This window comes from Monodon monoceros, unplaced genomic scaffold, assembly GCF_005190385.1.
Source record: "Monodon monoceros isolate NGI ecotype Baffin Bay Population unplaced genomic scaffold, NGI_Narwhal_1 Super_Scaffold_17, whole genome shotgun sequence".
Taxonomy (NCBI): domain Eukaryota; kingdom Metazoa; phylum Chordata; class Mammalia; order Artiodactyla; family Monodontidae; genus Monodon; species Monodon monoceros.
This window is the reverse complement of record NW_021703773.1, coordinates 21,633,976-21,652,631: the sequence shown is the minus strand read 5'-3', so window position 1 is coordinate 21,652,631 and position 18,656 is coordinate 21,633,976. Positions and strand designations below refer to the sequence as shown.

General features: G+C 41.1%; 1 protein-coding gene across 6 annotated transcripts in view; it reads left to right on the top strand.

Moving 5' to 3' along the window:
- SNX25 (sorting nexin 25) overlaps positions 1-18,656 on the top strand; it is a 110,280-nt gene that overhangs the window by 8,787 nt on the left and 82,837 nt on the right. For all 6 annotated transcript variants that reach the window (XR_003794144.1, XR_003794142.1, XR_003794145.1 and 3 more), the window contains exon 2: positions 17,266-17,350. Coding sequence is in view for 1 of the 6 variants with exons in the window: in XM_029226225.1 (XP_029082058.1) it covers positions 17,266-17,350 (85 nt within the window). In the remaining 5 variants the exon portion in view is untranslated. The remainder of the gene's footprint in view (positions 1-17,265; positions 17,351-18,656) is intronic.

Sequence of the window (18,656 nt, the reverse complement as noted above, 5' to 3'; positions counted from 1 at the left end):
AAAAAAAAAAAAAAAAAAAAAAAAAAAAAAAATACACACCCAGTCCAGTCCCTCTTCTGCAGCATGTTTAATTAAGAGCCGTCAGCTTCCTGTTCTTGCCAGCTCTCCAGCCTGGTCTCCTGTCATAATTACCTTCACTTCTCATGCTCTATCCTCAGCCCTCAAAGTGCCAACCTTACTCTTTGGATGGCAACTTTGAACATCGCTTGCTCTGCCTGGAGCCCCGCTGCGCCCTTACCTGGCTAACTTCTCCTCAGTGCTCAGCCATCACTTTTGCAGAGAGGCTCATATATTCTTGTGGCACCGTAGACCTTTTCTTCATTGTACTTAGCACAGTTGTGATTTTATACTTGGACGTTTCCTTGTCCATCTTTCTCATTAACCCTTGAACTCCATGAAGGCAGAAACTCCCCACTGTGTCTTTAACATCTAGCATGATTAAGTAGGTAAGCAATAAATATGTCTTGAGTGACTGATCCCTGGGGATCAGTAGAGCATAGGCATTAAGAGAATGGTTCTGGAGTCAGCCAGTTACTTGAATTTGAATCTGGCTCTGCTTTAATAACCCTGTGACAGTGGGTGATTTACTTAAGATTCCTAAGCCCCAGTCTCCTTATCTGAAAAGTGGAGATAGTAAATACCTTAAGAGGTTGTTTGGAACAATGTGATAGTATTTGAAAATATAAATACTAGTATTTGTAAAAGTGCTTTGAATTAGAAGGTGTTAAATGGTAGATGTTACACTTTCACCTTTTTAAAAAAAACTTTTTTATAAGAATAAAGATGCAGCTTCAGAAAAATTACACAAAATAAACATATAGTTGGATGAGTGATTATAAAGACAATACCCTTGTAACTTCCAGAAGCCCCAGAAGCCCCCCTGTATCTCCACCCCAATGGCATTCCCTTCCCTTCCACCTAAGTAACGCCATCTTGACTCTATAATAATCACGTCCTTGCGTGTTGTTACAGTTTTATCAGTCAACCATGCATCCGTGGACATTATGGTTTAGTCTTGCCCATTTGAAAAAATTAAGTCTTCCCAGTATCCTTTTCTTTTCCCTATGGGTTATCTATTGAAGAACCTGGAGCAGTTGTCCTGTAGTGTCCTATAGTCTGGATTTTGCTGGCTGCATATGAATGATACAGCTCAGCTTGTTCCTTCCTCCTTTGTATGTCCTGCAAATTGACACTGGACCCAGAGACCTGATCAGACTTGTGTTTGACTCCTTTGGCAGGACTGTAGGTGGTGGTGTGACCTTTCATCGGGAGGCACATAATATCTGGTTGTCTTTCTTTTTGTGATGTTAGTAGCTGTTGATCCTCAATACCTGGATCTATTAATTTTTGGGGGGTGACAAATAAGGATGTTTTAATTCTGTCATTTGTCTTATTTATTGGTTTGAATATTTTTTTAAAAGAGACATTTTTCCATCATCTACTATTTGGTTGCACAGTGGTACAGTTCCTATAGAAAAGCAGGATAAATGCTAGATTCTTTCCCATTATCAGTTTTCCAAGATAATGAGTTGGTTCCCCATCATCCTCTGAAGGTGACCAATTAGTTATGTGTTTAAAAAAATATTGTGAACTCATGGATTTGAATGTATTTGATGGGTTTCAATTAATTGTAATTATTATCTTTTTTGAAGCTTAGGCAGTCCCATCTCTGCCCAGTGGGAACCTTTTCAAGTTGGCTCCTGAGTCCTTTTGATATGACCCTACTAAGTCTGAGAGTTTTCTTGCTATCTGGTATAATAAGATATTTCAGGTTCATTTTGAGCATTTTCTGCTCACACCTGGAATTAGCCATTTCTCCACAAAGAGCCCTGATTTCTTTTAAGGGAAAATAGTATTTCATGAACTCATTCTGTTTCAGTTCTGAGCAGCACAGCCAGACTCAGAGCCAACTGTTGGGACTTCACCTGCTCGTTTGTTTGTAGGGTGACCAGTTGTCCTGGTTTGCTCAGAACTGCCTTGGTTCTAGCACTGAAAGCCCCGTGCCCCTGAGAGTGTGGGGGACTCATTCTAGGTGTTAGGGAGGCTCATAGCTGTTGGTTTGGTCATTGTGTCTTGGCCTTCTCTGTGGAGAGATTGGAAGAAATATGTATGAGATCTGTCTTTTGCAGAGAATAATCACTCAGTAGTTAGATTTATATACTCTATGCCTTCTTCAAGACAGGTAACACTTAGTTTGAACAGTGCTTTGCAATCGTCTTTGCCATTTGCTTATGATAGCCTATAAATTGACATTGTTTATGGGTTCAGGAAAATGGTTTCTATGGCCTCAGTTTGATTCATTTTACTCTAACCCATGGCTGTGAATACAGTGGACCAATAAACGCACTACAAGAGTCATAATGTGAATGTCATAAAGTGAATGCCTTAGTAATTGCTATAGCTAAACTTAATATTTATTGCATTTACTGTATGCAGGTGCATATATGCATTACCCAGTTAAATTTTTATATCTTCCACGTGAGGTAGGGACTGTTAATCTCATTTTACAGATGGGAAAACTGAGGTTTAGAGAGGCTAAATCATGTGCCTGGAGCAAGTGGAAGAACTAAAATAAACCCAGGTCTTTCTTATTTTGGAGCCTCTGTAGTTAACCATTTTATTTATTAAACATTAGTTTGGTCTAATTTAAAACCTGATTCACGTTTTAAAAAACTTGGGAATCTTTGGGCTGGTTCTAGGATCTGTTTAGGAATTAGTGTCACGTTAGAGGTCTCAGAATGATGTCACAGCTGCCCTTTCTGTGCTCATGGCAGTCGTTGCTAATCAAGTAAGGCAGCTTTTTTTTTTTCCCCCCCCTGAGTCTGGATGAAGCCTCAGAATCCTTTTCAACATAGCATTCCAGGCAGCCACTAAAATTTTACTAGAGTTGAGATATAACGTGAGACCCATCTGCCATTCTGAGTGAGAACCTCGTAGAACGGCAGTGAAGCCTCTGGGGTCCCATGGCACTTTTTCTGTGCTACTCTGCTGTCACTATACTGTATCATAACAGTCAGTCATACATTCTTTTCATCTGTTCTAGGGAAAATCAGTTTTCTACACTATGATCCATAAACACTTAATTTCAGAGATGCTTTTAGGTATACTGCAAAAACAGAAGAGGCAGGATGAGAGGCTTGCGGGGGTGGGGGTGGGTCACATAAATTTGAGAAAACAAGTTCTTGAAGCTTTACACTGTGTATTGCTATGCTAACATTGTGAGAAATCCTAGTAAATGAACCTGTTTAGCTGTTTTTTAACCCAGTGTTTTCTAAACATGACTTATACCTGTATCCCTACTTTTTTTTTTTTTAAGCAACAAGGAATTTTATTACCTTAAGAAATGATACATAACCCAGAGGTAGGACAGGCCCAGGAGTAGTAGGGCAGGCTCCACGTGGGAATATCCAGCCTCAGCACCATCTCTCTGTATCCTTCTTAGCTCTGCCCTCCCCGTGGGTGCGCCTGATGCCCTGGCTAGTGGCTAGATGGCTGCAGGCATTTCAGGCACCATAGCCACACAGGATGAGATCTAGATGGGGAAAGGCCCTTTTGGAACAAGGAAAGTATTCTTAGAAATGAAGTGGCAGTGTTCCCTTGGTGTCTATTTGGCAAGGTTTGGGCGGGTACCCGCCTGTATGGAATTGTTGGCTGCGGGAGGGGACCATGATGCTGTGACTGGCCTAGCCAGTCCTTTAAGGAGGAAGGAAGCAGTGGAGTCAAAACAATGAATGTTTCACTTCATAGCCAAGGTTTTCAGGATAGGAAGATGCTCTCTTTTTAGCCTTTCACACCTTCATTTACTCCTCACTTTAACCAAGCTTCTCGCTGTTCCTGAATTTACCTTTATGGGGTGTACGTGTTGCACCCATGGGCCCCTGGGAAGGCCTCTGCCCCCATTTCTGCACATTCAGTTCTTGTTGTTAAAGACCTAGTTCAAACTCTTCCATCCGGTCAACTCTACCATGCTCTTCAGTTCTGCCCAGTAAACATTTGTGAAGGGAGGAGAGGGAAAAGTCAGGTGAATTCCAGGTTTCTGACTTGGGTGGCTGAATGGACATGGTCCACGTGGGCAGGTTTGGGATGGTGGAAGGTGAGGAGGTAAGTTTTGACCATGCGGATTTTGAGATGCCTGTGGTTATGTTCAGCCTGCACGTAGGATTGCAGCTCTGCCATTAGAGGGAGACATGGGGGGAACAGGTCTGGTGGGGGTCAGTGTGCACGTGTAGTTAAAGCTACAGGTCCATGAGACTGCCGAGGGTGGCCTGCCGTGGTTGAGAAGCAGCAAGCTGAAGGGCAGGCAGAGGAGGGAGAAGGACGGTGCATAGGAGAGAGAAACCCAGAGAAGCCAAGAGAGCAACAGGGACCCAGTGGCCAGAGGTGCTGGGTGAGGTGGGGGGAGTCCAGAAAGAGGGCAGGGAAGTGTCCTTGCATTTGGCCCTGGACACCTGTGCGGGTGGTGTCTGGGGAGGGCAGGGTGGACGTGGGGCAGATGTGGTATTTATCCTCTCAGGTGAGGGGTCGGGGACAGGTGGGGAGGCTGAGGCGGGGTGCACGGTGCCCCCTGGGAGCTTGGACGAGAAGGAGAGAGGGCGGTGTTCACAGGTGCGTGTGGTGCTTGTGCTTTGGGAATTTTTGTTGTTGAGGAGAGATTTAATCACATCTTTGGGTTAAAGAGGAAGCTTGAAAAGTAGAGAGGGAAATCCCAGAGACAGGATGCTTGCTAGAGCAGCGCCCAGGCCGACGGGACCAGAGCACTGGTGGAGGGTTTAGGCTTGAGACTAATGGGAAAGAGGTAAAAGTGGGAGCAGAGAGAGAAGCTCGCAGGCAGCCGGCAGGGAGCTGAGATGTTTCAAACTGGGTTGCCTCGACTGTCTTGGTAACTGAGAGGCAAATTAATTGCCCTCAGTGAGGAGGATGGCGTGTTGAGGTAATTTTTAAGACAGGTGGAAAGAGCTTCGGTGAATCCTTTGTGACTGCCCCAATTTATGTAAAATGATTGCTCTACTCCTGTATTAAAATAAATCTTCCAAAGAATAAAACTTCTCAGCTTTTTTCAGGGGTCATAATCTTTTGTTGTCACGACCACTTAGTGATGTTTCTCAAGATGGGGTCTAAGGATTTACAAATAACTTAGGAATTCTTGCTAAAAAATGCTGTATGTCAAAGACACACCTTATAAACTTTCTGAATTAAGAATCTTTGTGGGGGGAGGGAGGAATAGGATCTAGAAATCTGCATTAGAACAGATTCCCCAAGTGATTCTTGAAAATGAGTTAGTGTATTTTCAGGCGGCAGATGGGGGCCTCCGGATGTCAGCAAGGGCCGAGGAGACTCGGAACCGCGTGCGGTGTCTGTGTCTGACGGACCCACACGTGAGAGTCAGCGTTGCTGCATTCTCTCTGCTCAGAGGTAGAGTGGCTGCCACACTAAGGCTTGTCTTTAATACCATGTTTCTCATAAGGGAAGGTTTTATTCTTTGAATTTGAACACATTTATTTTAGATAGAAACAGAAGAAAGAATTTTTACGATCTAGACCTAGGCTGGGGCAGATGATTTTTACTCTCCAGTTAGGAGGGATGTAAAAATCGGCCTGTTTGAATTGTATTTTCGGTGTTTTTGCAACTAGTAGTTTTATGGCAGTAATCCATCTCACGCACCTCAATATCTTGTACATGTGTGTTATCCGGGCCACTGCCCGGAGCTCAGCTTTTCGCTTCAAGGGAACTATGAAAATAGAAATCCCGCTGGAATTGGAATCAAATTACCAATGTGATATTTTTCCAACCAGGTCCTAAATGTCTTATCACCAGTTTTCATTTAAAAGCCAGTCAACAGATTTAATAAGAATGGTATTACGGTATCCAGGACAGTAACAGAGTTTAAAAAAAAAGTGATTGCTTTCATTACTAAAGATCTCTGTGAAAAAAAGCAGTTCTGTGTGACTCATTGAGTTGTTGGGTTACATGATAGCTTTGAAGCAGGGGCAACCACTCTTCTACATTTATATTCAGTGGTTTCAGTGTGAACTCCTATGAAATGAGAATAATTTTTGTAACTTACTTCAGTACGTATGAACGTCAAAATTCTTATGAAATGATCTCATGGATTGGTTGTATATTTGAGTAGCTATTCTCCTGTGACCTGGACCGGAGTGTGGAATGTAGAGGAGATACCAGAATGGGAAGAATGTTAGAATTCCTAAGCAGAGCCTGCCCCATTGTTAGAGCTCATTAGTTACTCAATTATGAGCTTCTGTTCCATCAAGGATAGATTAAGCCCCTTGAGCACAGAGAATGTCATGTATTTACCTTTGTCTCTGGTACCCAACTAAGTGGCAGACGCACAGAGTCCTTAGTATGTATGAGATGATTGAATGAGTTGATGGAAATGTGATTCATATCTTGGAAACCTCTGATTTCCCTTATGAGCTCAGAATTACAATGGAAGCCAGTGATAAAATGGCTACAGAATTTTTATTCCTACAGACCTTTGCAGGAATGCAAAAACCTAATGCCAGTTTTCAGTGATCTTTCCTAAGCCAATGTGCTTTTTCTTCATTCTTCTCCCCCAGCCCTAGTCTCTGTTCTATATTTGCCAGTTTAGACAAACTGCTGCTGCCTGTATCCTTTCAAGTGCATGTTATAATTTCAGTTTCCAAATCTGTGTCTGGTTTGAAATATACTTAAATTTCCCTTGTAATCAAGTGGAGTGTGTTTTCTAAGGATCTTCAGACTTGAGTCCTTGACATTAGAAATGAAGCACATATTTTCTTCCCACGAGTCTAATTCTTCCAACTGAATGGAAAAACAATCCTTAGTATATTAGCCTATCTCAAGAAATACCTCTATTGATCAGTTAATAGAGATTTTGCATTTGCATTAATAATCATTTTTCTCTTAGAAAGCAGATTAATCACCAAGAAACATTATTAAAGGAATCTGCTTGTGATACTAGTCAAATCTGAAAGTATGATAGGTCATAATACTAATCACGTGTAATATAACTATAATCACTCTTTGATTAACATCGTAAAAAATTTGGACTAAGACTTTTGGCACCATAATGATCTATATTTGAATACTGTTTTGTAATGTAAAAAGACCCTTTTACGTGCATTATCCTTCTTGAGGTGCACAATAATCCTTTAGTATAAATAGGGCAGACATTATTTAAACTGAATCTCAGAGAAATGGACATGTTCATTATAAGCAGCAAGAAAATGGCAAAGAATCAACTATCGCCTACTTTTACCTGGGTCTCGATTAAGTGCTCTTGCCACTATCGTGTGATGTCATATGCTTTTGCCATAGTAATAATAATGGGGTTATGCTCCACCCTGAAGCACATTTGAGTTTCCGGTTTGTTCAGAGAAAACATCTAGCTGATTTCATGCCCAGTCACAGGATCTAGTCTCAGGATCTATCCTGATTATCTTTCATTGTAGAATTGGAAACAGAACCTTGATTCCTACATCCGCATGCAGGCAGGGTTGGCCTTTAGCCTGAACACAACAATACTTCGATAACTGGAGTAATAAGCTACAGAAACTACTGATAATCTAATCTACCATTGATCTCTTGCCGAGTTCATTTTAGGTAAAATCATGATAGAGATTTATGCTTCTGGAGGCCAAAGTGGTTTACTTTACTGTGTAAGTATCGCTGACCTGCCCGTGTGGCCATCACTCATCTCCCCACCTGGAAATAAATACCCTGCAGTGTTGGGCTTTCAAGGCACGTAGGTTAGTGTTGGTTGAAGAGTCTGGAAAGGGACTTTTCCTGTTCAGCTTTGCATAGTTGGTGCTTCAGTGTCCCCTACCCCCCACGCCCTGTTGTCCCTTCAGTTTCTCGTTGGCTGATAGAAGACTCTGCTTGAAGCACATCAACATTCTCGAGGCGCACAGTCCTTTGCAGTCAGAGTCCAAATCCACTGTATGGTTCACAGACCCTTGTAGTATTTTTTAGAACATTTTTGGTGGTACTACACTTAGATCTATAGCATGGAAAGGAATATGTTTTTCATTTAAAATGGGAAAAAATGGTGAGGCCGAAGTAAATACGCAGTAGTTATAGTTAAATTACAGTATAAGTCATTCAAAATAATATATTCCAAATCTTTTATTACATAAAAGATGCTCATGATATAATATTGAGCGTGAAAAACCAGGTGCAGAACTGTGTGAGTACAGTGATCCTAATTTCTTCAAAAGTGTATGAAAATAAGGGCTTCCCTGGTGGCGCAGTGGTTGAGAGTCCGCCTGCCGATGCAGGGGACACGGGTTCATGCCCCGGTCCGGGAGGATCCCACATGCCGCGGAAAGGCTAGGCCCGAGAGCCATGGCCGCTGAGCCTGCGCGTCCCGAGCCCGTGCTCCACAACGGGAGAGGCCGCAGCAGTGAGAGGCCTGCGTAACGCAAAAAAAAAAAAAAAGTGTATGAAAATAAAAAAGCACCAATAGTAATTTTTATAATTAATAATGTGTTGTCAGGCATTGTTTAAGTGCTGCATGTGTGTTAACTCAGTTAATGCTTGTATCAACCTTAAGAGGTAGGTACTGCTGTTATCTTTGTTTTACAGATGAGGACATGAGGTACAGAAAAGTACGTTGTCCAAAGTAAGTAATAGTAAGGATTGGAGTCGCTAACTAGGAGGAAATAGACCAAAATATCAATAGTGGTTATCTCTGGATAATGGTGTTATCAGTTGATTTAATTCTGAATTGCATCTATAACATAGAATGTGTCTCTACACTTGATATCATTAGAAATAGTATTTTTAAAAGAAATTGAAGCATCTTTGGAATCTAGAAAAACCATATAAGAACATTTGTAGGTTTGAATTTCAAAGAATAGCTTCTCCTAATATCTAAAACAGAAATTATTCTTAATTAAGAGGGGTAAAAACACACAAAACCACTACTTTCTGTCAATACAGTCTCCCTAAATGATAACCTCTCAGTATATGTTTGACAAATTTCTTTTAGCGATAAGGAGAACAAGACCTTTTTTAACTCATGGTTAAACATTATATGATTTCAATTTTCTTAAATTTACCAAGGCTTGATTTGTGTCCCAAGATGGGATCTATCCTGGAGAATGTTCCATGTGCACTTGAGAAGAAAGTGTAATCTGCTGTTTTGGGATGGAATGTCCTATAAATATCAATTAAATCTATGTGGTCTGTTGTGTCATTTAAAGCTTGTGTTTCCTTATTAATTTTCTGTCTAGATGATCCGTCCATTGGTATAAGTGGGGTGTTAAAGTCCCCCACTATTTTTGTGTTGCTGTCGATTTCCTGTTTTATAGCTGTTAGCATTTGCCTTATGTATTGAGGTGCTCCTGTGTTGGGTGCATATATATTTATAATTGTTATATCTTCTTCTTGGATTGATCCCTTGATCATTATGTAGTGTCCATCCTTGTCTCTTGTAACATTCTTTATTTTAAAGTCTATTTTATCTGATATGAGTATTGCTACTCCAGCTTCCTTTTGATTTCCACTTGTATGGAATATCTTTTTCCATCCCCTCACTTTCAGTCTGTATGTGTCCCTAGGTCTGAAGTGGGTTTCTTGTAGACAGCGTATATACTGGTCTTGTTTTTGTATCCATTCAGTGAGCCTGTGTCTTTTGGTTGGAGCATTTAATCCATTCACATTTAAGGTAATTATCGATATATGTTCCTGTTACCATTTTCTGAATTGTTTCCGGTTTGTTTTTGTAGGTCCTTTTCTCCTCTTGTGTTTCCCTCTTAGAGAAGTTCCTTTAGCATTTGTTGTAGAGCTGGTTTGGTGGTGCTGAATTCTCTTAGCTTTTGCTTGTCTGTAAAGCTTTTGATTTCTCCATCGAATCTGAATGAGATCCTTGCCGGGTAGAGTATTGTTGGTTGTAGTTTCTTCCCTTTCATCTCTTTAAATATATCATGTCACTCCCTTCTGGCTTGTAGAGTTTCTGCTGAGAAATCAGCTGTTAACCTTATGGGGATTCCCTTGTATGTTATTTGTCATTTTTCCCTTGTTGCTTTTAATAATTTTTCTTTGTCTTAATTTTTGTCAGTTTGCTTACTGTGTGTCTCGGCATGTTTCTCCTTGAGTTTATACTGCCTGGGACTCTCTGTGCTTCCCAGACCTGGGTGGCTATTTCCTTTCCCATGTTAGGGAAGTTTTTGACTATAATCTCTTCAAATATTTTCTCAGGCCCTTTCTCTGTCTCTTCTCCCTCTGGGACCCCTCTAGTGAGAATGTTGGTGTGTTTAATGTTGTCCCAGAGGTCTCTTAGGCTGTCTTCATTTCTTTTAATTCTTTTTTCTCTATTCTGTTCCACAGCAGTGATTTCCACCATTCTGTCTTCCAGGTCACTTATCTGTTCTTCTGCCTCAGTTATTCTGCTATTGATTCCTTCTAGTGTATTTTTCATTTCAGTTATTGTATTGTTCATCTGTTTGTTTGTTCTTTAATTCTTCTAGGTCTTTGTTAAACATTTCTTGCATCTTCTCAATCTTTGCGTCCATTCTTTTTCTGAGGTCCTGGATCATCTTCACTATCATTATTCTGAATTCTTTTTCTAGAAGGTTGCCTATCTCCACTTCATTTAGTTGTTTTTCTGGGGTTTTATCTTGTTCCTTCATCTGGTACATAGTCCTCTGCCTTTTTATTTTGTCTATCTTTCTATGAATGTGGTTTTCATTCCACAGGCTGCAGGATTGTAGTTCTTCTTGCTTCTGCTGTCTGCCCTCTGGTGGATGAGGCTATCTAAGAGGCTTGTGCAAGTTTCCTGATGGGAGGGACTGGTGGTGGGTAGAGCTGGGTGTTGCTCTGGTGGACAGAGCTCAGTAAAACTTTAATCTGTTTGTCTGCTGATGGGTGGGGCTGAGTTCCCTCCCTGTTGGTTGTTTGGCCTGAGGCGACCCAGCACTGGAGCCTATGTGCTCTTTGGTGGGTCTAATGTTGGACTCTGGGAGGGCTCACGCCAAGGAGTACTTCCCAGAGCTTCTGCTACCAGTGTCCTTGTCCCCACGGTGAGCCACAGCCACCCCCCGCCTCTGCGGGAGACCCTCCAACACTAGCAGGTAGGTCTGGCTCAGTCTGCTGTGGGGTCACTGCTCCTTCCTCATGGGTCCTGATGTGCACACTACTTTGTGTGTGCCCTCCAAGAGTGGAGTCTCTGTTTCCCCCAGTCCTGTTGAAGTCCTGCAATCAAATCCTGCTAGCCTTCCATGTCTGATTCTCTGGGAATTCCTCCTCCTATTGCCAGATCCCCCAGATTGGGAAGCCTGACGTGGGGCTCAGAACCTTCACGCCAGTGGGTGGACTTCTGTGGTATAAGTGTTTTCCAGTTTGTGAGTCACCCACCCAGTGGTTATGGGATTTGATTTGATCGTGATTGCACCCCTCCTACCGTCTCATTAGGTCTTCTCCTTTGTCTTTGGATGTGGGGTATCTTTTTTGTTGAGTTCCAGTGTCTTCCTGTCAATGACTGTTCAGCAGTTGTGGTTCTGGTGCTCTCGCAAGAGGGAGTGAGCGCACGTACTTCTACTCCGCCATCTTGAACCAATCCATGGTTAAACATTATAAAGCACAATCCAGGAAACTGATTCTGATCAAACCAGGTTTTGTTTGAATACTTAAAAACTTCACCAGTGATAGAAAGTGTAGAGGCACATACGCAATAGAACATCTCCAGGACATGGACACTTTGCTCTCTGGAAAGTACAGCCTCAAAAGCAAAAATGCTTTGGGAACACTGTGTTCTATTATGTAGTGTCTCAATTTTGGTGACTTAAGTTTCAGCCCTTCTCTCTTGCTTTTGTTTCCACTATACCTTTACCTTCAGAAAACCAAGACATCAGCTGTTAAACCAACCAGCTGATTAGCCTCAACTTGTTGCAAGTTGATGACATTTTGATCTTTATTAGTGATAATAGCTGTACTTTGCTATATGTGCCAGGAATACTGCTAATTTTTTTCCATGAGCCAGCAATTACAGACCAGATGCCCAGCGTTCCAATGTGGCTCAGGATTTGGCCCAAACAGTGTAAGCCCACAGTGTTTGGAATAAAATGAATTACTTGGAGATATGATATAAAATTCTTGATTTCCGTTTTTTGTTGGAAACAGTTGGGACCTCGAGCAACCCCCTTAACTCGTTTATTTTCCTGCCAGGCTCTTGCTGTCTTGTTTCTTTTTTGGACCCCTGCTATTATTTCCTTTAATTCTCTGAGGTGTTATAAGCCCACTTCAGCTAGAGAGGGAGTGGCTGGGACAAGGACCTACCATTAGTAAGAAGTCCTGTTGGACTTGGGAGCCCTCATAATTCCTCACGGTGGCCACTCGGCTTCCATTCTGACATGACTGCTGTCATTCACGTCACAGCCTTTCGTCAGGGTCTTCCTATCTTCCTCAGAAGGGATATGTGTGGGTCCTTTGTTTCTTTGGTTTTGATTAAATTATTTTTTGAGGAGGAGGCAGAATATGGTTGGTTTGAAAGGAGCCATGGTTTTGAGAATAACATAGTTTAAGAATGAGAATATTAGTCATGAGATCCCGGTAGACTGTCAGATGCTGAAAATACTTGGAAACACTCGGCCACGTGACAACTCCACGTGGATAATGATGATTGGGGGTTTGTGTTTGTTTTCCTAACATAAGTCACTCTTTCAGTAGCTTTACAGGAAATTATACCCATCACTCCTTCAATTGCTTTTCCTTTTAAAATAAACCAAAATAAATAATTTTTTTTATTATTGTAGAAGTGTATAGCAAAGGAGAGAAACACTTGTTTATTTGAGTAGCTCAGGTAATAGGCATGAAAGGAATTACCAGTCATGGACTGGCTGTTCTAGCCCCAACTCTGCTCCCACAGCAAGGAACACAGTAAGCAATGTCATCCTTGTAAACAATGGAAAATGAGGTGTATGTCTCAGCTGGATTCCAGATCATTCCTGGTTGTCTAGTTGCTAATGGTGTCAGAGTACCCAGGTCTCTCCACGTGGATTCTCTCCGAATGTTGTTCCCTCAGGAGAGGGTGTCTTTACTCTGACACAAAGACAGTTTGAGTGTATCGTGGCTGTAGACTAACAGCTGACATTCAGGAGTAAACAGAAAGCTGATATGTGCTCAGGAAAGGGTTTGTTGATATGGCATGTATTCCTTGTTACTGAGAATCATATATCAGAGAAGAGCTTTGAGGTTGCCCTGTCTTTGGAAAACGTTTTCTTTGGTTTTTATTTATTTAGTTAGTTAGTTTTTGGCTGTGTTGGGTCTTCATTGCTGTGCGCGGGCTTTCTCTAGTTGTGGCGAGCGGTGGTGCATGGGCTTCTCTTGTTGTGGACCATGGGCTCTAGGCACGCTAGATTCAGTAGTTGTGGCTCACGGGCTCAGTAGTTGTGCCTGGCAGGCTCTAGAGCTCAGGCTCAGTAGTTGTGGCACACGGGCTTAGTTGCTCCGCGCATGTGGAATCTTCCTGGACCAGGGCTTGAACCCATGTCCCCTGCATTGGCAGGTGGATTCTTAACCACTGCGCCACCAGGGAAGCCCGGAAAACCTTTTAAAAATGAGCAATTATATGTTGAGGCTGCTCACTTTCTCTCCCCAGGGTACTCACTGAGTGATTAAAAGTGATCTTGACAAGTTGGTTCTAAGCTAGGTTTACATCTTAAAATGAAGACAGGTTTCATTTATTTTAATTAAGTAAAAAATAAGGTGTATTTTTTTTACATGGCAGGGGTTCTGGTTCACCAAACTCCCATCTGTCTTAATATTGGGATATGGAGGCCAAACATCAGATGAGGGTGGACTGCTCAGACTGCACGCAAAGTCCTCAGTTCTGGATCGAGTAGTGAAGACTTCTGTCACTTACCCTTTGTGACAGAGGGAGAAGGATGCACATTTTTCTCTCACCTTTCCTAAAACCCGCATTCTTAGGAAAGTGGTTGTCAGGAAGAGGCAGGCTTTCCCTGAGGGATGGGAGGGACCTGCGCAGTGCAGGGAGGGAGGTTAGCATTTGCTGTAACACATCTTTTGGGGAAGTCTCTGTCATGTGGAGTTCCTTTTTTCAAACCTATAAATGGAAGGAGAATGAAGACAGGTTTTGCTCCACTGCCCTCTGGGCCACAGGAATGCACATGTGCCTCTGTTTTAGTGCCGGCCTTCTCCCCTTCTTTCCCTTCCTCCCCTTCTTTCTCTCTTTCTCCACCTCGGGATAATGATTAATTAATGAATTCCATCTCTGTGATCTGAAAGAAAAGGAGTATGTAGTGACTAATCTACACTCATGTAGTAGTTTAGTCACGAGGAGATTCTGGCTCCATAAATATTAAATCCTTAAAAAAGGAATTTCCATGCATGGTTACCCAGTTACTTTGGGCCCGGGATGCTTTCTTTTATCTTCCTGTTCTCCTTACTTAGAGACTCGCCATCAGGCTGTGAGGATGGGACAGGGCTGAAGAACTGTTTTTTCTTTCTATTAAGGGCCAGTGACCCCCTGGGGGATGGGGTGCAGGGAAATCCAAAATCAGTTTGGAAAATGAGATGGAAAAAATAATAGCGCTTTTAGGTAAAGAGCCAACATAGAAAACGTTATTCTCATATAAGCTTTTTAAATTAAAGAGAGTAAAGGTCTAATTCAGGTACAGTGAGTAGTGACAAACATGTTTATTGTAGGTATTACACCTAAGTATGAAGCAGAGAGAGAAAAGAAATATGCAGACAGATGGCAATAATTAGTAAAGCCATAACTAGGGAGAGAAAGAAAAGATAAAAAGTAAGAAACTGTTTTGAAGGAAGTTGTAACGATAGACACAGGAGCTCACAATATGCTTAGATATGCATGTGCTGTCGTATTCACACCTGCTTCTCCCCCAGCCCTTAAAGACAGTTTCCATTTTAAGAACCCAAATTCAGGAACTTCTCAATTAAGTGTTGTTTGGCTGTGGTTTCATCATCCGGTTAGTACTGTGCATGAAAACTGCCATACCTATATTTGGGAAGCTATAACAGACTGCCGAAGACTTGAGAAGTTGTGATTAAAGTTATTTATCAGTATAGCGCTCTAAAAGTATTAACTCAATTAAAATTTTGTCCCCAGTTCATAAGTTGTTGAAATATCTGCCTGATGTTCTAAAAAGCACTAGAATTTAAAAATTCTTCTCATCTCTTTAACTTTTTTCTTTCACAAACTAAAATTTTTTAAATTGCAGTAAAATGTACTGACCCCTTAATTTTATAACAAGCTACTCAAGAGACTAGAAAATGGTTTTAAACGCATGAGAGTGTATTTCTTTTAGGAATAAAGTGGCTTTTGTCTATAGGATTATGTATGATTAAGGTTTTTTTTTTAAATGATTCCTTGGGAGAGTGTTGAATGTTACATGTTAATTTGTAGCATGAAGGGATTCTTGAGGCTTTTAAAAGTGTTTCAGCTAAGGAATCTCAAGACTATGGCATTTGGGACTTCCCTGGTGGCACAGTGGTTAAGAATCCACCTGCCAGTGCAGGGGACAGAAGTTGGAGCCCTGGTCCGGGAAGATCCCACATGCTGCGGAGCAACTAAGCCCGTGCGCTACAACTACTGAGCCTGCGCTCTAGAGCCCCCGAACCACAACTACTGAGCCCATGTGCCACCACTACTGAAGCCCGTGTGCCTAGAGGCCGTGCTTCACAACAAGAGAAGCCACCACAATGAGAAGCCCTCGCACCGCAATGAAGAGTAGCCCCCGCTCACTGCAACTAGAGAAAGCCCGCGCGCAGCAACGAAGACCCAATGCAGCCAAAAATAAATAAATAAGTAAATTTATTGAAAAAGACTATGGCTTTTGTTTTTTAATAACAGTGATCACAAAAATGGTTGATACTCTTGGCATTTGACCCATGGGTAGTGTGAAACTAAGCCAAGGACTAGAAATTCTCTGCTCATGGTCAGGTGGTCCAGGGCCATGGTGTTGATTGCAGCTGTGTTGGGGTGGCCTGCCCAAGAACAAAGGGATTTCCTCATGCTCATTTACTGGATGAAGGTGATGCTAACATGAGCCATTTAGATCTCCTGAGTGACTGTGGTGGTGCTAGTAAAGCACTTGTAATATTTCACATGCCTAAAGAAGTGCTCTACGTTCCACTACTAGTAACTTTTTTTTATTGCTCTGAAACCAATAAGTGGCCCAATTACATTATACATGCTTTTGATCACTTTCATATGTGATCAATTAAAAGTTTTCCTCTTTAATGTCATCTTATTAGCCAGATAGTGGGATTTAAATCTGATACATTGCCTCTCTCTGTTTTTGTTTCTTTTTTTTTGCCCGCTAGTATCTTTTTATAATTAAAAACTTAAAATTTACTGTTACACAGACATATGTGGAGGAAGAAGTTAAAATCCTATGCCTCTGCCTATTAAAGGAAACCACTTTTAATAGTTTAGCATATATGCTTCCAAGCATTTTCCATCATGGAAAACTTTCCATGAAGGCATATGTATCCCTAATTCATTCCTTTTAAGGGTTGCATTATATTGTAAAATATGAGCATACCATAATTTAACTCTTTGGCTATTGATATACACTTGGGCTATTTCCAGTTTTTTGCCCTTACAATCAACATAGCAGTGAAATTCTTGGTATATATACTTTTTTGCAACGTGGAGGTATTTTATGCTGGCTAGATCCCTAGGAGTGGAATTGCTGAGTGAAGGTAGTGCGTTTAAAATAACTCTTATATTTTGTGTCTTATTTTAGAGAAATCTTCTCCATCCCAGGATTCAACACAGCGTCTCCCTTGTTTCCTTTAAATGCTTTTTTAGTTAAAAAACATATTTAGCGTTTTAATCACTTTGGAGTTATTTTTATATGAAGTGTGAGATAAGACTCTAATCTTTTTTGCCACATGAATATCAAATTGTCCCAACACCACTCATTGAGTCGTCTGTTTTCCTCACAGATTTCAAATTCTTTCTCATTATGCTCTTAATTCTCATATATAGATATGTATCTATATATAGGTGTTTTTGTACTTTCTACCATTCTGTTGATTTGTTTATTCCTATACTGATATCATACTGTTTTGATATCTGGTAGGGAAAACCCTTCCTTAATTCTTCTTTTTCAAAAATTTCTTAACCTTAAGCATTTATTTACTTTTCCAGAAGAACTTTATAATCTGTTAAGCAGTATTTTAGTGCCTGTTTAAATGGTTTTTCATACCTTTGGTTTTATTTTTATGTATGATTTATTCATTCAGTAATATGCATTTTTTCTTCTTCTTCTTCCATTTCAGAGTCCTGTGTGTGGAAACTCACACGAGTCAGTTCAGTCTAGAAGGGTAGTCATTTCTCATAACATGGACAAGGCTCTGAAAGAAGGTAAGGATTAAGTTAGGATATATAATTACCATGGGAAGCAATTCATTATGTTCTAAAAGGAAAATAATCATTCCTAGCAAATTTATCTATCCTTGTCTACATGTTGCATTTGAATTTTTTCTTCATGAATTTTTACTTGAAGACTTAATAAATACATCCATGTTTTAGTTAAATGGATGGGATCTAAACATTGATTAAGTAGGAATTTTCAGGTCACATGAAACTAGCCAGCTAAGTGGAGCTAGTTCCAGGATAGGAAGCAAGGATCTGCTCTCTGTTACCTAAAGTAGGTATCAGGAAACTTTGTTTCTTTTAGATATAAACTAGAGAAGGTGCATTGGGGATGAGTACACTCAGGCTCGCTCATGGACAAACCAGTTAACCAAATTTAGGGATACCAGTCAACCTTATAAAAGAATGAAGGACATTCATGTGAAACTAGTATTAAGGATGATTGGAAAGGGGATTGTGGCGGGTACAATATTATATGTCTAGAAATGGGGACAAATAAGTGTAATTACAAATATTAAAGTTTAAAAGAGAATATATTTTGATCAAATTAAAGTTTAAAAAGATATTTTAAAAATTAAATTTCTAAAAACTGATAATTTCAGTTACATGTACAGAAAAAAATGTCTGAGGTTTTTCAGATGAAAATACATGGTGTTAAATATGAAGTTAGGAGAGAACTGGCAGCTATACCAGACACCCTTAAAAGGTTTTCTCCTGAAGTTACATTGCCTAGAAAACTGACAGAAGATTGACTGTTTTGTTTGTTTTGTTTGTTTTGTTTTTGTGGTACGCGGGCCTCTCACTGTTGTGGCCTCTCCCGTTGCGGAGCACAGGCTCCGGACGCGCAGGCTCAGCAGCCATGGCTCACGGGCCCAGCCGCTCCGCGGCATATGGGATCTTCCTGGACCGGAGCACGAACCCGTGTCCCCTGCATCGGCAGGCGGACTCTCAACCACTGAGCCACCAGGGAAGCCCAGAAGATAGACTTTTAAAAATCTTTTTGACTTGCTATTAAATCTCACTAGATCTATAGCCTAACTTTCACTAGGCTTCCCTGAATTATCTCACTAATGTGGGCCAGAGAATTTAATTCAGTAATTATCGCGTACCTGCTGTTTGCTCAGTAGACTTGGACTACTCTAAGTAGACATACTACTTAGACTGTCCAAGGATTAGATGCTGACACAGCGGAAGCAGAGCTAGTACCTCAAAGAGCATGACTTCCCCCTCCCCATAGGCTCAACTTATCTTGTTCATGACTCACTCTACCTTCCTCCCTCCCTCCCTCCCCCCT